Source organism: Myiozetetes cayanensis, unplaced genomic scaffold (assembly GCF_022539395.1).
Source record: "Myiozetetes cayanensis isolate MyiCay16 unplaced genomic scaffold, myiCay2020 scf19, whole genome shotgun sequence".
In the NCBI taxonomy this organism is placed as follows: Eukaryota; Metazoa; Chordata; class Aves; order Passeriformes; family Tyrannidae; genus Myiozetetes; species Myiozetetes cayanensis.
The window spans coordinates 9,127,501-9,145,119 of record NW_026087400.1 but is presented as its reverse complement, the minus strand read 5'-3'; the positions used below and the strand labels follow the sequence as shown (position 1 = coordinate 9,145,119).

Here is a 17,619-nt window from a genome sequence, read left to right as displayed (position 1 = left end):
TCCATTCTTTCAGCTCCACATCACTTTTAAACCCTCAAGGTGTTAAGATAAGCTGTGGGACAAAAAAAACCAACCCAGCACAAAACTGATATGAATAAAGGGGGCAGGGAAAGTTGTCTCCATGTGTCTTAGGGACCAAAACTATTCAAAGCTCCAGTGTCACCTGCCCTTCCTTGGCCTGACAGTTTGGTGGGTCTGTGTAAGGGTGAGAAACTCTGGTTGGTTGGACAGGACACAGAATTGGCTTTCGACGTGATGGATGTACCTGTCTCCCCTTAAATCCAGGTACCAGGGGAATTAGAGGATCAGAGGGAGCTTGAGCATGACATACCAACCCTGCCCTCCGGGCTCACTGAGGGGCAGCGCTCTGGTACCTCAGAAGGTACCTCAGGTGCTGCCTGGGATTTCACCTGAACTTCACCGAACTTTGTGTCTGCGTCCAGCCCCTCCGATCCCCCCCTGTTCCTTCCACAGGGGGACCTGGATGGCGAAGGGCCCCAGTGCCCGGCCCTGAGCCGTCCGCAGGCGGGAGCACCTCAGGGAGCATCCACGGGTACGCAGCCCCGGGAGCACCCGAGGGAGCATCCACGGGTGCCCAGCCCCACCGGTGCCCAGCCCCGAGCCCTCCGCAGGTGGCAGCAGCTGAGGAAGCCCCCGCTGTCCCTCGGAGCCGCAGGGCAGCGCCGCGCCCCCGCCCGCACAGCGGGATAATTGCCATAAATCCCTCTTTTTCTCCCGGAACCGCCCGCGTCCCGCGTGTCTCGGGTGGCAGCGGGCGGAGGGCGCTGCCGCCCCGGCCCCGCAGCGCCCTCCCTTGGGAAGAGAACCCTGCGGGGGCGCGGGGAGCGAACCCGCGTGGGGAGGGGGTGGTCCCGCGTACGGGAGTGTGTTTGGGTGTGTTTGGGTGGTGGTCCCGCGTGTAGAGGGGGGTGGTCCTGCATGGGAAGGGGGGTGGTCCCGCGTGGGAAAGCGGTGGTCCCTCGTGAGGAGGTGGTGGTCCCGTGCGTGTGGGGTAGTCCCGCATGTTGGGGGGTGATCCCGGTGGGGTGAGGGTGGTCCCGCGTGGGGAGAGGATGGTCCCATGTAATGTACGGGGTGGTCCCGCACGTGGGGAGGGGATGGTCCCGCGTGGGGTTGGGGTGGTCGCGCATGGAGGGGGGTGGTCCCGGGCGGCGGGGGTGGTCCCGGCGAGGGTGGCGGTGCCGCGGCGGGCGCTGTTGGGGTCGCCCCGCGGGCGCGGTGCCGGCGCCCTGTCTCTTTAATGAGCGGCGCTGCCGCCCGGCTGCGCGGAGCACATTTCATCCTGTCATCGGGTCGCGGAGGAGGAGTTTGTTAATGTTCAGTTTGCTCGGTGGATCGATGTTTGCTGGCATCGCCTCGCCCTGCCTGTGTGTGTGTGCGTGTGTGCGTGTGTGTGTGTGTGTGCGGGTGTGTGTGTGTGTGTGTGCGTGTGCCCGAGCGCGGGTGTGCGTGTGCGCGCGTGTGTGTGCGGATCCCAGATTTCCTCCCATCCAAAGCCTCCCTGTCCTCTCCCATATCACTCACTGCCTGGCATCTGACAGCACGGAACCTGCAGCGCTCCGCGCACACACACACGCACACACACACACACACCGCACACCCGGGCACCGCTCCGCCATACAGCTCTGCGAGGAGGAGGAGGAGGAGGAGGCAGGACAGGGAAGGGAGGAAGCAGCCAGCCCCACAGTCTTTCCAGAGCTGCCTTTTTAATATATACATATCTATTTTGTTATTTATTTATTACCATTCTCTTGGCACTGTGGGCGCCTTTCATTTGCTCCTGAGCTTGGATGTCTGAATCAAAGCAAAGCAAGTGTTGCAACAGTTAAAAAAAAAAAAAAAAAAAAACCTACCAAAAAAAAAAAAAAAAGAAAGAGAGAGAGAGAAAGAAAGAAACCTAGATCTGTAAAATAAAATAAAAACCAAACAGGTTCCTATCAGTGAAGTGGAAAGGAGGGGGGCAGGGGAGGCTTGAGGGGGGTGCTGGGGAAGCAGCTGAGAGGCAGAGGAACACGGCTCAGGAGCGTCTCAGGGCTCTCGGATCTGGGGACAGAAGTGAGATTGGAGAAAGTAGAGCGATGCCAAGGAGGAAACAGCAAGCACCCAAACGGGCTGCAGGTAAGGAGAAGCCATCCACTTACACAGCCTCTGTCTCTCCACTCCTTCCAATCCTACCCCCCATCTTTATTATTATTTAGGGTCACCCTTGCTTTTCCGGGCTGAATCTTTATTTATTTATCCCCCCTCCCCCTCCCTTTCCCTCCGTAACTCCATGGAGCCAGTTTCATTCCTTATTGCCAAGATCTTTACTCTGACATGGGCTGTCCCCTTCCACCCTCGCCGCTCCCCCGGTCTCTCCCCGCTCCCGCCGCTCCCGCTCCAGCCTGCCCTGCCCAAACTTTTCCCCCCAACTTTCTCCCACTCGTCTCCCCTTCTCCCCCTGCCCTTTCCCCTTCCCGAACCGAAAGCAGCCGGTCTCCCTTTTCCTTCTCGCTTTAGTGTATTTATTTTTTCCCGGTCTTGATTTTTTTCCACCTCCCGGTGGTTTTTGGTTTTGAGCCGTGTGTTTCGCGAAGTGGGTCGGGGTGTTTAATCTTTTATTTCGCCGTGTTTCTGGTGGCAGTTCTGGCCGGGTGTGTGTGTGTGTGTGTGTGCTGCGTGTGCCTGAAATAGTACAGGGACTCTCTCTGCTGATGAACCCAGTGGGGAAGTTCAGCCTTTGATCATCAGTGGTGAAAATTGCAACAGGAAATAAAGTGAAACGTTCTGACTGTTAGAAGACAATCCACATTTTCAAATCAAATCCTTCTTTTGTTTTGTAGCCCGGTTTATATATTTGCACATGCCAAGTGGTTTTGCAATTTATTAAATTTTTTTTTCTTTAACAGAAGAAAATAGTTTGCAACTTTGGAAGTGTTTTGTTTGTCGTTGTAGGGTGTTCTTTTTCTTTTGGGGGCCAAGAAAAAGAAACAGATGAGTGGGCCTGTATAGTAAATCTTTTCAAAGAGTTTTCTTTCAGGCTGCTTAATTGCTTTTTATTTTTTTTTTAATAGTGTGGTGGGGTTTTGTTTCTGGGAAGCGCAATATGGAAGTTCATTTTTCTTCTGCCAGACCCACCCACTGAAAAATCAGCTTTCCAGTTGATTGCCAGCTTTGATTTGACATTTGATTGATCACCTGTCATCTTGCTGCCTTTGATCTATTCATTCTTGATATATATCAATAAATCACTCACCATGGTAACCCAAGTGCCAATGACGTAAGGCTTGCCCTCTAGATTCTCTTAGCCAGACATGCACAATTATTATCTTGTTTGGCTTTTAATGTAGGCGGGTTTTTTCCCTTCTTTTTTCCCTTTGTGTCCTTCACCGGATTAGTTCTTTAAAGAAAACTCATATTTTACATCTTTACTTTACAAACGGTTTGTTCATTTTTCCTCCCGCTCCCGAATATTTTCTGGGTGTAGCACAGGATATGTGGGACAAAATGTATGGGCAAGTTTAGTGGCACACTTGAATAAACTTTGAAAAGTAGTGCTTGGGAGTCATGCAAAGGTAAATGACATTTCAGAGAAACTGGGACACACAGAACTTTTACAAACTTCCATGTTTTGCCGTTATTCCTGTAGGTGTAGGACAACGGACTGCAGGCAGAGACTTTTGGGATGTGACCAGTGAATGTACCTATGCAGGTTGCCAGTGTGATTCCTGGCAGGCAAAGATCCCAAATTTATGGTTAAAGCCATAAATAACAGTTACACTAAAAATTCATATTCATATACATATATATATGTATATATATATGTATTCAGGAGAACTCTCCGATGAGGTGCTATTTTTGTTTTATTCACAGAGAGGTTTTATCTGAATAAGGCATTAACGTTTTCAACTTGCAGGATAAATAGCTATTTTTTCATGGATGCTGATCATCACAGTGACAGTGCTAGAATTGCTCCTTTTTTTCTCTCTGTCAGGAGCGTGAGGCTTCATTTTATTTGGTTTTCAAAGTAGAATTTTCACTTGGAGTGTGTGTAGTATCCTTTTGTGGAAGGGGCAGCCTGTTCTTTTTTAGAAACATGGGCTACAGAGTAAGTCATTTTTTGCGAGCAGAGCCCAGGCTGTTGTTTCCCGGGATTTCCCTGCTGAGATACAGTGAGATGTGTTTTTATCCGGAACACTACAGTATTTTTAATATCTTAATGACGAGAGAGAAACTCGACTGACCACGATTAGATCTCTCCTTTCTCATTCTCATTAGAAAACGTGCATTGCTCTTCAGTGGTGCATTTCTTTGATTATATTTGTCCTCAGCTCAATGTTGTTTCAGGTGAGCAAAATACAGCAAATGCAGTCCAGTTTCATCCAGCATAACTATTTGAAGTAGGTTTATACATTTGCAATAGTTCTCCTGCTTTGAAGTCATATTTGTGTGTTTGTGGGGGGTAGAGGGGGTTTCAAAGAGCAGACGTGCCTGTTGTATATAGTTCTTAAAACTGACTTTCATTTTCAGGGATAGTACTGAGGTTCTGTTTTGTATGGTGAAAAATACCTCAAAGTGACAGGAGACAGACTGTGCACTAAGAAATGAATCGCTCATCAGGGCTGATAGCAAAGCTCCTTATTCCGTTTTATTTAAAGGAGTTAATACATTATATATTACTTAATTTTCACTTTTATTTATTTTTAGTTGTACAAGTTCAAAGGTATCAGTTGCACTGCATTTTGTCTTGATGGCAGCAGAGATATTGAAGAGAAGTTTGCAACTTTTAGCTTCTTTAGATAGTTCACCTCCAAGGGAAGAAAAATGATAAGCCTTATCATTCTGGACATGCCTGCTTTTGTCATTGCTTAAAATTAAATACTATGCACAACTGTAAATAATTACTGCCATGCACTGACTTTGAAAGCAGGTTTCTAGTTTGATTAATGAATAATGTAAAGGTTAGAGAGACCCAGCGAGTGAATCAGAAGTGAAGTCCTGCTGCTCGATGAAAATCTAGCTAGAGGAATATACATGGCAATTTTGTCCTTTTCTATTATTAATTTTAAGCCTTGTATTCCTAAGAAATATATTACAGGCCATTGTGATGAAACAAGGTAGTGTAATTGGATAAATGGGGCGCTATTTATGTTTGATGAGGAGGATTTTTGATCTCAGATTACACTTTTAAAGACACTTTATTTCACGTCAACCCCGAAACTATGTCAAATGCATTTTGATCTTCGCAGGGCCGAATCTTTTCTGAATCATCATTCCTTTTTGAGATCGTCATTTCCATTTCGATAGTTCTTGAGGCAGATATTTGCAGCTCTTTGCATCAGTGCCTGCTTTAGTATCATACTTGTGTTTACAATAAACATCCCATTTGTGTTGTAGCTTTCACCCAAATGAATCACAAAGGGCTTTACAAACTCTGGGCCTAATTTTTCTCTTGCTCAGGTGCAAATCACAAACAGCTTTACTATCAGCATCAGTGTAGTTGCAGGGAGTACTGGCTGCTCCTGTGAGTAAGAAGAGGCTCAGGCCCAGAAAGTATTTCATCCTTCAACGAAATGCAGCCACCTCTGGGGTAAAAGTCTTGTAACGATTCCATAACAAATGGTAATATATTAACAGAAGGGTGGAAAAAGGGTGGGAGCAAAGCAGAATTGCTATTCAGATTTTATTCCTAGGGGTATGAAATGGCTTTCAAACACAATTTCACTGGATTAAACTCTCCTTTCCCCTGCAGCTTGTTTAAATGTGCATATTTTATTTTGTGATCATGAATTGCTAGTTTGCTTTTTTAAAACCTGCAAAGAGGGTTCTGGACTTAACGCCCTTTCCAACTGGAATATTGTATTGCTTCTTTTCTTTCTCTCGCAGCCCCAATCTAAGACTATCTAAGAACCAAAGCTCAGGAAAAGTACAGCAGGAACAGATATCAGGCACATTTATGCTGTTTATTTGAGCTGTAGAATAACAGGGGTTTGGTTTTGGAAGAGTCCTCATGGAGCAGTGAGCAGAACAGTTTGCAGGGAGTTCTTTAAAGCTGCAGTTTGCACCTTAGTAGTAAAGGTTATTTAAAACATATTTAGAAAGAAGCATATTTAGAAAGTGAAATTCTGCTTCTGCAGAGAGCAGAGTAAATGACCAGCAAGGTTTGATATGTGTATTTCTGTGGTGAAAAGAAGCGAGAGATATACATACATATATTTTTGTATATATATATTTATTAATAACCAAGAGCGTTATGGTTATTTGTGTATTATTTGTATCCTTTCTAATAGGGGCAATAGAAGCAGATTCCAAGCAAACAATGCTGAATGAAACTGTAGAAATGGCAGCACTTGTTTTGTTTAAACATCCTCCATAAAAGCAAGTGCACATCAAACCCACCTAAATAGTTCATGCCTCAGAACCTTTCACTTACTGTGCACATCACAGTGCTGACAGATGACAAAAAAAGCCAAGGTGTTCACAAACAAGAGGAGCCTTTAAATCCTGGTTAATTAAATATACTCTGAAATAGGTACTTTTGCAACTAAAGAGGCACCAAAATTAGTCTCCATCTGCGTTCAGTTTTGGAATCGACTTCTCAGCCCGAAGCTGATCTGTAATTTTTTTCCCCATGTCAGAACTCAGGCCTGAATGGGACCATTTGAAATCATGTTCATTTTAGTGCCTGTTTCCTCATTTCAGTTTTACTCTCACGTATCAAAGCCCAGTGTATCACCACTGGATAAGGAGTGCGACTCCCCAAGAGTTCACCCCCGTGACTGTGAAACAAAAGACGTTTCCTTCAGTAAATGACACAGTTTTATTGCACTTTTGAAAACATACTCATTGTCAGAAATTCTTCTGCATAAACGCTCTCCCTCTTCTGTGCTCTCTGACTGAAAAGCCCATTTTCTTCAGACCGGCAGGATTTTGGAGCTTTCTGCTCCTGATTTTTACTCTCATTGGTAGCACCCACCTCAAGGAACTGTTTCCCCTGTAAGAGGGCTCTGGAGTTTGTCCGGAGCACAGGGCCAGGGTGAGCTTTTCTCCCATCATTTTACTTCCCATCCCGATGAGGACATCACTCCCAGAGAGCAACTCCAGACTCAGGGAGAAAAAAAAAAAGCTGTCAGTTGCTGTGGCTGCAATTCCCAACTTAGCAGCAGCAGAGGGAATGGAACTGTACTCTATCAATTACAGTTGGAACCAGAGGCTAAACACTTATTGTGTTAAGCTATTGTGCAGATCTTAAGAGCTCAAATGTAAAAAAAATACCATGTCAGCTCGTGGAGGGGAGAATAAGGCCTGGTTCTTGCACTGGATGACGTATTATTAGCAAAGGCAAAGTCATATTATTCAAATTCTATTTAATGCCTCTCGGGTTGAGATGTTTGTGCCACATTATGCCTTAAAAAGGGGGGATCCTACAGGCTTTGCTGTTAAAATAAGCCTCTGTTTTTCCCTCTTCTCTGCAAAATGAAAATATTTGGGAAGTTTTACCTCTAAAGCGTGCTCATGCAAGCAGAGAGACATTTTCATTTGTCTCTGAATCCGATACAGGAGTCAACTGGAAACACGTTACACTCTCAGCTGAAATCTTACATTGCATTTGTGCAAGAGCAGTGATTTTTCATTACCTATTTAATTACAATAATTTACATGAGAGTGGGCCCAGTTCTGCAGTTCTTACTCAGCACTTTGCTTCAGTGGGTAACTGGTCTGTGTGAGGACTGTCTGTGTAACACTGGGCTGTTCAGATTTCAAGATATACGTTCCTTTAGCAACATTTTACCTCTGAAGAGGGGACCAGATTCTCCCATTAAGCTTTAAATCCAGGGAGAGTTCTGTTTGTAACTTCTGTTCCTAACGCTCACATGCTATTCTTTCCTGAAGTCTGTATGACTGAGAGATTTTGCTTGCTCGGCCAACTTCACTTCTCAATCACATTTCCACTCTGTGTGTTAATTACTGAGCACTGTTTTTGGTACCAGTAGATGAGATGGTCTTTTAAAGAATCCTTTCCTTGTGGTGGTAAGGCTGTGCACAGGGGCAGCAGCTCTCGAGTGAATGCATGAAAATGGCTTTGCAAATCCCAAGCCTAAAAGTTCCATGTGGTTTTAGGGACAAAAATCAGTTCTTTCTCATTAAGGTGACTTCTGTTGGATCTTGGCACCGAGTAATTTTTGCCATGTTATAATAACGGCTTCTGCAGCTCAGAACTACCTTGACAGCGAGCTGTGTGTTTTTTAAGGTTTCAAGGAGAAACATCACAGTGTTTCCCATTAGATTTACACATCCCTCTTTAACTGCTGCTGCCTTTTCATCCGTTACCTTGTGAGCTTTTTCAGGCAAAAAAGAAGTGGAAAAACTGGTCTTCTGATCTAAGTGTTGCATTAAGTGTTTCATTTAGAAAAATGAAGAGAATCTTTGTTTCCCTAAAAGAAATGTTTTCCCCCTTCGCCCTAGGAAAAAGAAAGGCACAACAATAGCTGCGAAATGACAGGGTTTGATTGTGAAAAATACATAGTTTGTAACGTACAGCGCCTGATGGTCCCAAGTATTGGTAAAATTCCACAGTTAAATAGAACAAACACTCCTCAATGTATGGGAAACGGATCCTTTCCAGGCGTGCACACATCCATACCTGCAAGAGGGAGAGAAAAGTGCCTGTCTGGGAGAGGGATGCACCTGGAACACTCAGTTTTTAATTATTCCACCAATATTTGCCCAAATGTCAGGACTGTGCTGTTAGGAGTGGTGTCTCCTGAAACTCCTTTGTTAGGGTTTATTTTCTTTAAACCTCCTGCTCCTGGAGCCTGATAATTATGCAGGTGTCCAATATGCATTTTAAAAGGAAAATTAATTTAAAACTCCTTTCTGTGGAGAACTAAGGAGCTCGAAAACATTCAGGCTTGAAGTTTTATGCCAGAGGAAAAACGCTGTGATTCTCAAAGTGACTGTTTTCAACATCTGATCGTTTTCAGCTACTCTCATGATTTTTGAGGTTGTGCATCATGATTTTTGGATAAACAAGATTGTCAATATTGCTTTTGAGTGACTCTGATGCTGAACTGGGGGGTGTGTGTGTATAATTCTATACGGACACACAGATAACGCTGGTAAACAAAACACAAACCATAATGATGGAGTGGAGTGAGTTGCAGCTCCGGGTTTGTATTGCCATAAACAAAGCAGTCTGGAGAGCTCAGACCATCGGTTTTCGAGGAGTGACTTTCAACTGAAGTTTTGTGGAGATTGTATTTAGTGGCAATTAAATCCGGGGAGTTAATAGCCATTAACTGTTCTTTAAAGGATAAATACTACGAGGAATGCACAGCCCACCTTTTCCCAGATATAATCAGGCTGAACTTTATTGAAGAAAAAAAAAATTTACAACTGGCAACATTAATGCTGTATTTTTATTGTATTAATGCAAATTAGATGCTGACTTCTTTCTTTCATCTCCATGGCTTGTATCTATTAGAGCTGTATCTCATTCCTTTCTGTGTCTTTCCTCCCTGTGTTCTGTAAACTGCTTTCGTCTAATGATCCTGAGGCTCATTAAAGTTACTCCCGATGCTAAAGAGACTATGGGAGACATCCTGGGCTCTAGATGGCTGTAGAAAAGCAAAACTACTCAGTATTTGGGGGAAAACTAATCCGAATCTACCCTTCCATTCATTGGGAAACTTAAAATTGATAGGTCAAACAGGAAGAAAAAACTTGCAGGAAGGATAGGACAGGAAAGAACAGGTCATTTTTAATACACAGCCCTACCTGACAAAGATAAAAAGCAATGAAGTTTTAAGGAGCTTTCTGGCTCTTCCTGCATCTCTCTCAAAAGACTCATTTAATTGAAAAGCCTGTTGTGCTTGTTTTTATGCATGTAAAAGAGAAAAGGGGCAATTTTGCACAGGGCCTAATATTCCAGCACAATATAATTGGAACTCTTCCTGCCTGCTTTTTAAGTCTCTCTGTTCATATAAAATTAAGACCCACTTATCTTAAATTGTAGTAAATCTCATTCAATATTGCTTTCATAACTTAAAAAAGGCTGTTACGTATTCCCAAAGCAACTTCGCTGAAGTGATATTGGGTCTGTTTATGTAGAATCGCTGCAGAATTTCTATGGGAAAAAAAAAAAAAAAAAAAAGAAGCAGCATACAGTTCTTGTTTTTAATGAAAATAATTAAATTCTCTGGAATACCTTGCTAGCTAAGATATTTTTTTTTCAGTAGTGAAACTCTGCTTAGAGGGAATGAAAATCTGCACGTTGGTGCAGTTTGGTATATGCAGACAACAACCCTATTTCTATCACTCACCCCGCTCTTGGACAGAAGGAGGTTTTTGGGGTTTTTTTGGTAGAAAAATTTGACTCAGGATTTGCCACATATAAATAATTTTCACGTGAATCGCACGGGGAATCACCACCACAATTCATAAGACCTGCAATTTTCTTTGTACATATAGGAAGAACTCATTTACTTCCTGCAGTTGGAGTAGATTTCGCAGGAGAGAGCTGGATTTTTTATGATGTGCAGTTTTGTATTGAAGAAACGTAACCTTTTGCCAGCTGGTGTATTGGTCTACAAAAATTATTTTTTGGTGTGTTTTTCAGCCATGTCATAACATACACAAGCACAGTCAAAGTAGCATTAAATTAGCAGGTGAGAGGAGAAAGAAGCTAAGTAGTTATATCGATCATTAGCATTAAATGCTAAAAAAAATTAAAAGCTTTCTGGTGCTTTTGATGAGCTGCAAAGTTCTTGCTTATATTTGTGTGCTTTGTTAGGAAGTGGAGCAATATTTCTTCACACTTAGCACCTTTCTACCAAGGCTTTCTTATTAATGCTGTGTACTCCTCAGGATAAACCCAGTGATGCAGAATATTTTCCCCCATTTTACAGAAAGGTGAATGGAACCCTCCCTGTGATGGAGGAAGGGGCACTTTGCTCATGTCCAGGATCTCCCAAAAATGAGAAGACTCACAGTTTGGAAAAGCAGTGCTAGCAAGCCAAGGGAGCTTTACTAGGCAATAGTTTCAGACAGAGTAATCAAGTTTTTTACTTTCCCTAAATTATCTTCAGATGCATTTTCAGCCAGTGGGAAGTTTCAGGACCAGGGAATTTGGTTACGGTTACTTCTCCTCTCATATGCTGTTCTCCATTTGCCTGGCAGACCTGGGATGTGTCTGTATATAATGCACTGCCCTGAGAAATATGTAAAACCTACTCTAATTGCAGCTAAACAGGACATGCACATTTTCCTCCACCCAGACTGCCAGAGGTGGTTGGAAATCGCTGATTTTGAGGTTCAGTTTCTAACATTACGTGTCTGAATTCTTACATGGGCATCTAAAGAGCAATGTGAATTTTCAGAAGCTTTTAGCACCAAGCAGTTGCCATGGACCTTCCTCAGTTCCCTGTCTTGTGTAAGCTGGAAGAATTGTTGGGCTTCGATCAAGGGCAGTGCTGGTTTTCTAAACTGGAGGTGTATGTATTGCCTGTAGAAGAAATATGACACAAGTAATAGCCTGTGGATTCATTAGGGATTGTTTATGCTGTTTTCACATGGTATTACCTTTCAGGAATGGTCATTGCAGCCATGATATTGACAGGAACTCAGAATAAATCTTAGGGAATATAGGGCTGATCTGCCATACCTGGCAGACCACCTGCTACCCTCTCGAGTAGAGGCCAGAGGGTTTGGTGCAGAATCACCAGGTAGGGCTTTCTCTGGAGCTGGGGACTTGGGAAGCTCTCCCATGGCTCCTTTTCATGTGGAAATTAATGCTTGCCTCTATTTCTGAATAGTAGGTTATTAGAGTTTGTATGCAAATTCCCAGGATGGGAATTTGTCTCTCTTTGATAATTGATATAATAATACATATTTTTAGTGGTCCAAAGTCCTTGAGCTTGAGCCTTGTATACGTAATTTATGTTTATTTCTTACTGTTATTAACTGTAATTTAGTTGTTGGCGCCTTTCATTGCCTTAGATTGAAGGGAGTGTCTCTACCCATTGCCCCTCCATAAACAATGCCCTTTCAGGGTTCCTTCTCCTGTATCCCTGCCCAGACATTTCCTAGCCTGTCAAATACTGTCATTTTATTCCTTACAGATCATTCACAGTACGTCTCCTGTTGCACACACAAATAAGGAACAAATGCAATCAGGATGCATCATCGTTTAGCATAACAAATAAAAGCCGATCTGTGCAGATTTGCCTTAAAGTGTCTCTTAATATGTATTGTCAAAATGTCTGAAGATGTCTCTTACTCATAAGCGTTTAATTATTTGTGACAATTAAACTAATATTCAGAGCAGGGGGAAAAAAATGAGGGTATTAAATATTTTCTCTTGTCAAAAGCTAACAAAACGTCACCTGACATAGCAAACTCCTTAAATTTTGTATTTCAAATAGACCTTAGAGCTGAAAAAGCACTTGAGCAAAATTGCAGGGCTCCATTTCACAACACTGGATTCACTGTGGAATTTGAGGAAACTGTATTTTAAAACTAGACCAAAATTTAAAGGCATGTCATTAAAGCATATATCAGTAATGAGCAGCTGAATAGTTGATGATTAAAAAGGAGTTCTATCAATTTTTAAGTCTGTGCTGAAATTTATGGCCAAGGGCCCCTCTGACTGAATCGGGGACTCAGATCTGGGATTTGTAGCCTCGCCTGGTTATTGTTTTACTTGAGCATGAGAAAAAACAGCTCAAATAAGACAATGCAAGTCATTAACCTCTTCCCTGTTCAGAACTGTAGATTTATTTTGTTGGTTTTGCCTGATGATCCCTCTTGCTGGATGGATTGTCTGAACTGGAAAGCCAGTATGCTGTGGATGGGGCAGAACAAGTAGACAACACAGATGTTCAGGGCTCAGCACCTTCACCTGTGGTAAAAGTTCAGCTAAGTGGTAACAAAAAGGGGAGAAAAAAATAAGGAAGATCTTGAAAGGAACAGAAAACCAGCAGGGGCCTTGAGTGCTGGATGTGAGAGAATTGGATAGCCCTGGGCACGGCAACAATAACATCTGTATCGAGGGCTCGACAGTTCCTATAGTCCAGATTGTTTGGGGTTTCCTGTTGAGAGGTTTGATTTCTACTGATTCTAATGTTTCCACTTCTGAGCTGCTCAAAGCAACCATTTCCATTATTAAAATCTGTGTTTTCTTTCCTAAAATGTTCTTCCTGTAATTTAGGGTAGGATGTTATTTGGCAAAAAATTAGAAGACGTTCATCAGGGTTTATTTCAAAGCTGTGGGACCACTGAGCTTTCTGGCAGTGACGTGAACATTTTTCAGAGATATCTTCTGCTTTCCCTGAGAAAATCCACCCAAATTTGTCTGACTTATAAAGCCTAAAAGTTGCCGTTGCCAAAGAATTTTTAGAAGGTGACACAGCATTCTCCAACGTGCCATCTCCACCACGCATGCTCTGTTCTTGGTTCCTCTTTTTCAATTACATTCCCTTAAAAACCGTTTGAGCTGGGGATAAGTAGGACAATTGCTGTCCCTGCTGCAGGGGCAGCGATGGGTCCGAGCAGTCAAGGAGTGAGGAAAAGGTCTGTACGGTGTGTTTAGCTGGAGCCCAGGCCCTGAGGTCGGAAACAGGGAAATTTAGGGAGCTGAGCATGGACTAGCAGGGGCAGAGAGCATGACATTATCAAATATCCATAGAAAACAGTGGTAAAAATGTAATCTTGACTATTGCCCGGTCAGTGTAGAGCTCAGTGGTCAGCATTAGCTGGTGCAGTGAGCGCGTCCAGATCGAGCCCTGGGTTGGAGCCAGAGTGGTTCCACGTGTGCGTCTCTCCGTGTTCCTCAGCTGGCTTTTCCAAAGCCTGCACACATCCATTCCTCACGGAGGGGATGGATTGTGCAGGAAACCAGTGCGCCTCAGCTGGGGAACAGGGACCGCAGGGCCGCTGATGGGTTGGGGTGGGAGCACCCGGCGTGAGGGGCCGCCATGTCATGGCGCTCAGGAGGTGGGACCTTCTTCTGTGGGGAAAAAGTGAAAAAAATAGCTTAAAATTCACCAGAGCCATGCCCCCCTTGTCTGCTAAGTGGCAGTGGCAAGGTCCTGTCCCCAACCATGGAGCAGGCAGGCCAAGAGGGGTGCAAAAATCCATCGAAATGAGGCAAACTTTGATCCCTGGCTGGGAGTCGTGAGAAGATGGCGGCGCTGAGGCGCGGGGCTGCAGCTTGGGTGGCGAGAGTCGAACAGGAGGACTGAAGAGCTCGGGCAGTGCACTGAGAGGTTGGTGGAAGCCATATAGAATTTGTAACAATATATAGTATATACAGGGCTGTTGAGAAGTGTTTGTTGGTGTGTGAGGTGGGAGAGCCGGTCAGCAGGCAGGGTCTGTGTGGGGTCAGGGTGAACACCATGTGGATGTTACTGGCAGTTGAGTAGCTGTGGTACAAAAGCAGCTCAGAGACAAGACAAAGACTCATGCCAGGAGTTTCAACCACAGATATCTGTTTAGATAAAAAGGGCCTGTTAGTCTGAGAGTCTTTCTCCTGCCACAACATGCCCATCTCAGAGGGCTGGTCCCTCTGTCGCTCTGTGGGTACCTGCCGTGGGCCCCCGAGGCTCTGATTCGGTTTTACTTGGGGCAGGGGGTTTATTTTATTTCACTTGCTGCCCTGTGGGACATTTTTCCTATAAATCAAATCTTTCTATCTGAAAGTCAGCGACAAAACTTGAGCCAGGCTCAGCGGAGCACGTTGCCTTCAGGATATTGTACAGTTTTTTGTCACCTCCAGCATTTGTATCTTTAATAACTAAAATGCTGAGAATGGTAATCTAGAAAACAGTCACCCCTGCTTTACTCTTTTGCTGTCTCTATAAACTTATTAAAGATTTAGCAAACTTGTGATTTTGGTTAAACAATGGTAAATCATTTGGAGAAAGAGTTGCAAGGAGGCAGAGGAATGTTATGATGCCCTCAACATCTGGGTTTCCACTTGTTTGGATTAGGGACATTTTACCTTAATCATTCCCAAACATGTCTGCTAAAATCCCTTCTTTCATTTTTTATCACCTATGAGGTACAGCCAGGCAGGTTTTCAATTTCTGTTTGTGTGTTAGGGTAAAGTGCTGAAATTTGTTGTTACAGTGAGTATGTGAACAGTCTCATATTTGCCTTCATTCATTGTAATTGTTTGGAAACATTTTGCTTCAGTTAAAATGCACTATTTTCAATATACAAAGTATGTACAGGGGAACAAGGGAGTGATTATGAGTTTCTCCAAGGAAATAATCATCTCTTAGCCATCATCCTACAACTAGGAAAGTTCTAATACATGACATCTCTATAATTTAACCTAATAACATTTTTTTTTTAACAGTGATGTAATGGGGAGAGTGACCTGGACTTTGTAAAAGTTCCCCTACTTACTACAGATTCCCAAGGGCAATGTAACATTCTAGACAGTGTTTTATATGCCCTGATTAAAATGTAACATATTTTTGCATTTCCTGTGCAGTGACCTGTTAGTGCTCATAGACAGAACACTTAAAGAACAGTTACAAGGAGACATTTCCAAATGTGCCTAATATGGGCGAGTTTTTATAACATTCTTATTTCATTTGGAATTGCAGCTACAGCAGGAACCATTCAGACGGTGCATTGATTTAACTTTTTAATCCACTGTTTTGCTACGTCAAGTAAAATAAATGTTTGTTTTTAGCTCCCTTTTTTTTGCATTGCTAAAACTCGTAACTACTTGCTTTAAGCTTGGGATTCTAAAGGGAGCTACATTATCTGAGATTTAAAGCTTGCTTTTTGTAGCTGCTTTCTCACAACTCCCTCAAGAAAAAAAAAATACAAAAGTACAACTTTAGCAAAAAGGGCTTTTATATCTCTATCAATTATAGAAACACCAGCTGCAGTAGATTACAAATGTGTTTGGCTGATTGTGATGTTGTGTGGGGAAAACTGTCACAAGGAGCTGGATTCTGTTCTCCCCGGCAGCACCGGGATGTCGCTCAGCTCCCGGAGCTGCTGTCAGAGCTGGAGTGGGCAGGAGCAGGATCCAGAGTGCTCCCTGCCAAACCCAGCTCTGCTCTGGAGCACATGGCCCGGCACAGGGAAAAACCAGGGAGCTGCTGAACGTGAGCACAAGTGCTGCCCACGTGTCACTGTGTGTGCCTGTGCTGCTCCCTGGGCTGAAGGAAAAGCCACAGTGGTACAGCTGCAGCCTGGGCCAGAAACCTCTGGGGAGAATCCCTCCAGTCGTTGTTGTTCTTTATTTTTTATACTGAAAGGTTATTTGTTTACTTGTACTTTCTTGAAGAACAAAGTGGGGGGAAAAGGCGGCACAGAACAAAAATTGTTTGAGCAGTCCATAAAGGTAAAGCGGCTCCAAGTCATGGATAAAAGAAATATGATATCAAGCAGTGTAAGATGGGCAGTTTAGCATTTTCGGTGCTGTTTAGCTTAGGAAAAATTAAAATATCAAAGTATGTGCAGGTCATTATTGCTTCACTAATACCCTGGGTACAAGGGTAGCAACCCAAGGGCTCTCAGCTGGTTGTGCCTTGGTTACTGTGTCATTTATCTTGTTGTGCTTTGGGTCTCTCTGGGAGGACATGGTTGCGCCCTGGTTTGTTTTAACAAAGAGAATCTGACATAGCAAAGTTCTGTGTATACTTTACAGTGAAAATGCAATTTTCTATTTTCATTTAATCCCAGGAATGTTGGCATTTTCCAGGCTGTCAAACAAATGAGTGCACTGGAGGACAGTTAGATGTGTCTGTCTAGTTCATCTATCTAATATACCTCATTTCTAATGTGCCCATCACCACGGTGTCTAGGCAGAAAGTATCTGCCTTGATTTTGCTTGTTGTCTTTATTGGCTGTGGTAACTTAATTGTGTCCTAAGAGCTTTCAGATTCATCTGCAAAAATAATAACAAAAACATCATCAGAATAATGATTCATATTCGTACTCTTACTCAGAATTTCCCTTTCTCTTCTGAGTGTATTTGGTTAGTGGATTACTGCTGTCTTATCTGGAAGACGTTATATTTTAGAGGTGTATTAAATTGGAGTTTTACTTGAGTCAGCAGTGACTCAAAACTTCATTTGGCTATTAAAGTGAATTCACTCATGTCTTCTAACTTCCTTCTACTTTTCTCTGCAGAATTTGACTTCATTTACTGAGCCATTCGGTTTAGCATTTGCATCTGTTTTGTGACCCTTTGCCTTATAAACCATAGGTAAAGGTAATAAAAAGTAATAGAAATTGTGGCTTCCAAACCCCTATCTTCATTTGGAAACCCTGGTTTCTGTTACATTTAATTACTTCTCTCTCTGCCAATTAGGTAAAACTGCATGGTAAGACTGAAGGGAGTGGTTTTTCAAGAGTAGAGGCTGGAGGTCCACTCTGAGAGGAGAGAAAATCCCTGTTGATGTGCCGGGTCTGTGCCCGTGGTTGTCACAACCTGCCTGTGCCCCTGGGGACAATGTGCTGCAGTGGACCCGTGGTGTTGCCACCCAGCACACTCATCCTGCGTCACTGGGACCGGGCACGGCTATTTTAACACACGTCTGTGGGGCACACGGTGGCATCTGCATGGCCCTGGGCCACCTTCTGCTTCCTAAAACG

General features: G+C 43.5%; 1 protein-coding gene across 3 annotated transcripts in view; it reads left to right on the top strand.

Annotated features, from left to right (window-relative positions):
• The first annotated feature begins 1,393 nt into the window (after window positions 1-1,393).
• Window positions 1,394-17,619, top strand: part of TSHZ2 (teashirt zinc finger homeobox 2) — a 220,884-nt gene continuing 204,658 nt past the window's right edge. For all 3 annotated transcript variants that reach the window (XM_050314012.1, XM_050314010.1, XM_050314011.1), the window contains exon 1: window positions 1,394-2,139. In XM_050314012.1, coding sequence (XP_050169969.1) covers window positions 2,100-2,139 — 40 coding nt within the window. In that variant the 5' untranslated portion in view covers window positions 1,394-2,099. The remainder of the gene's footprint in view (window positions 2,140-17,619) is intronic.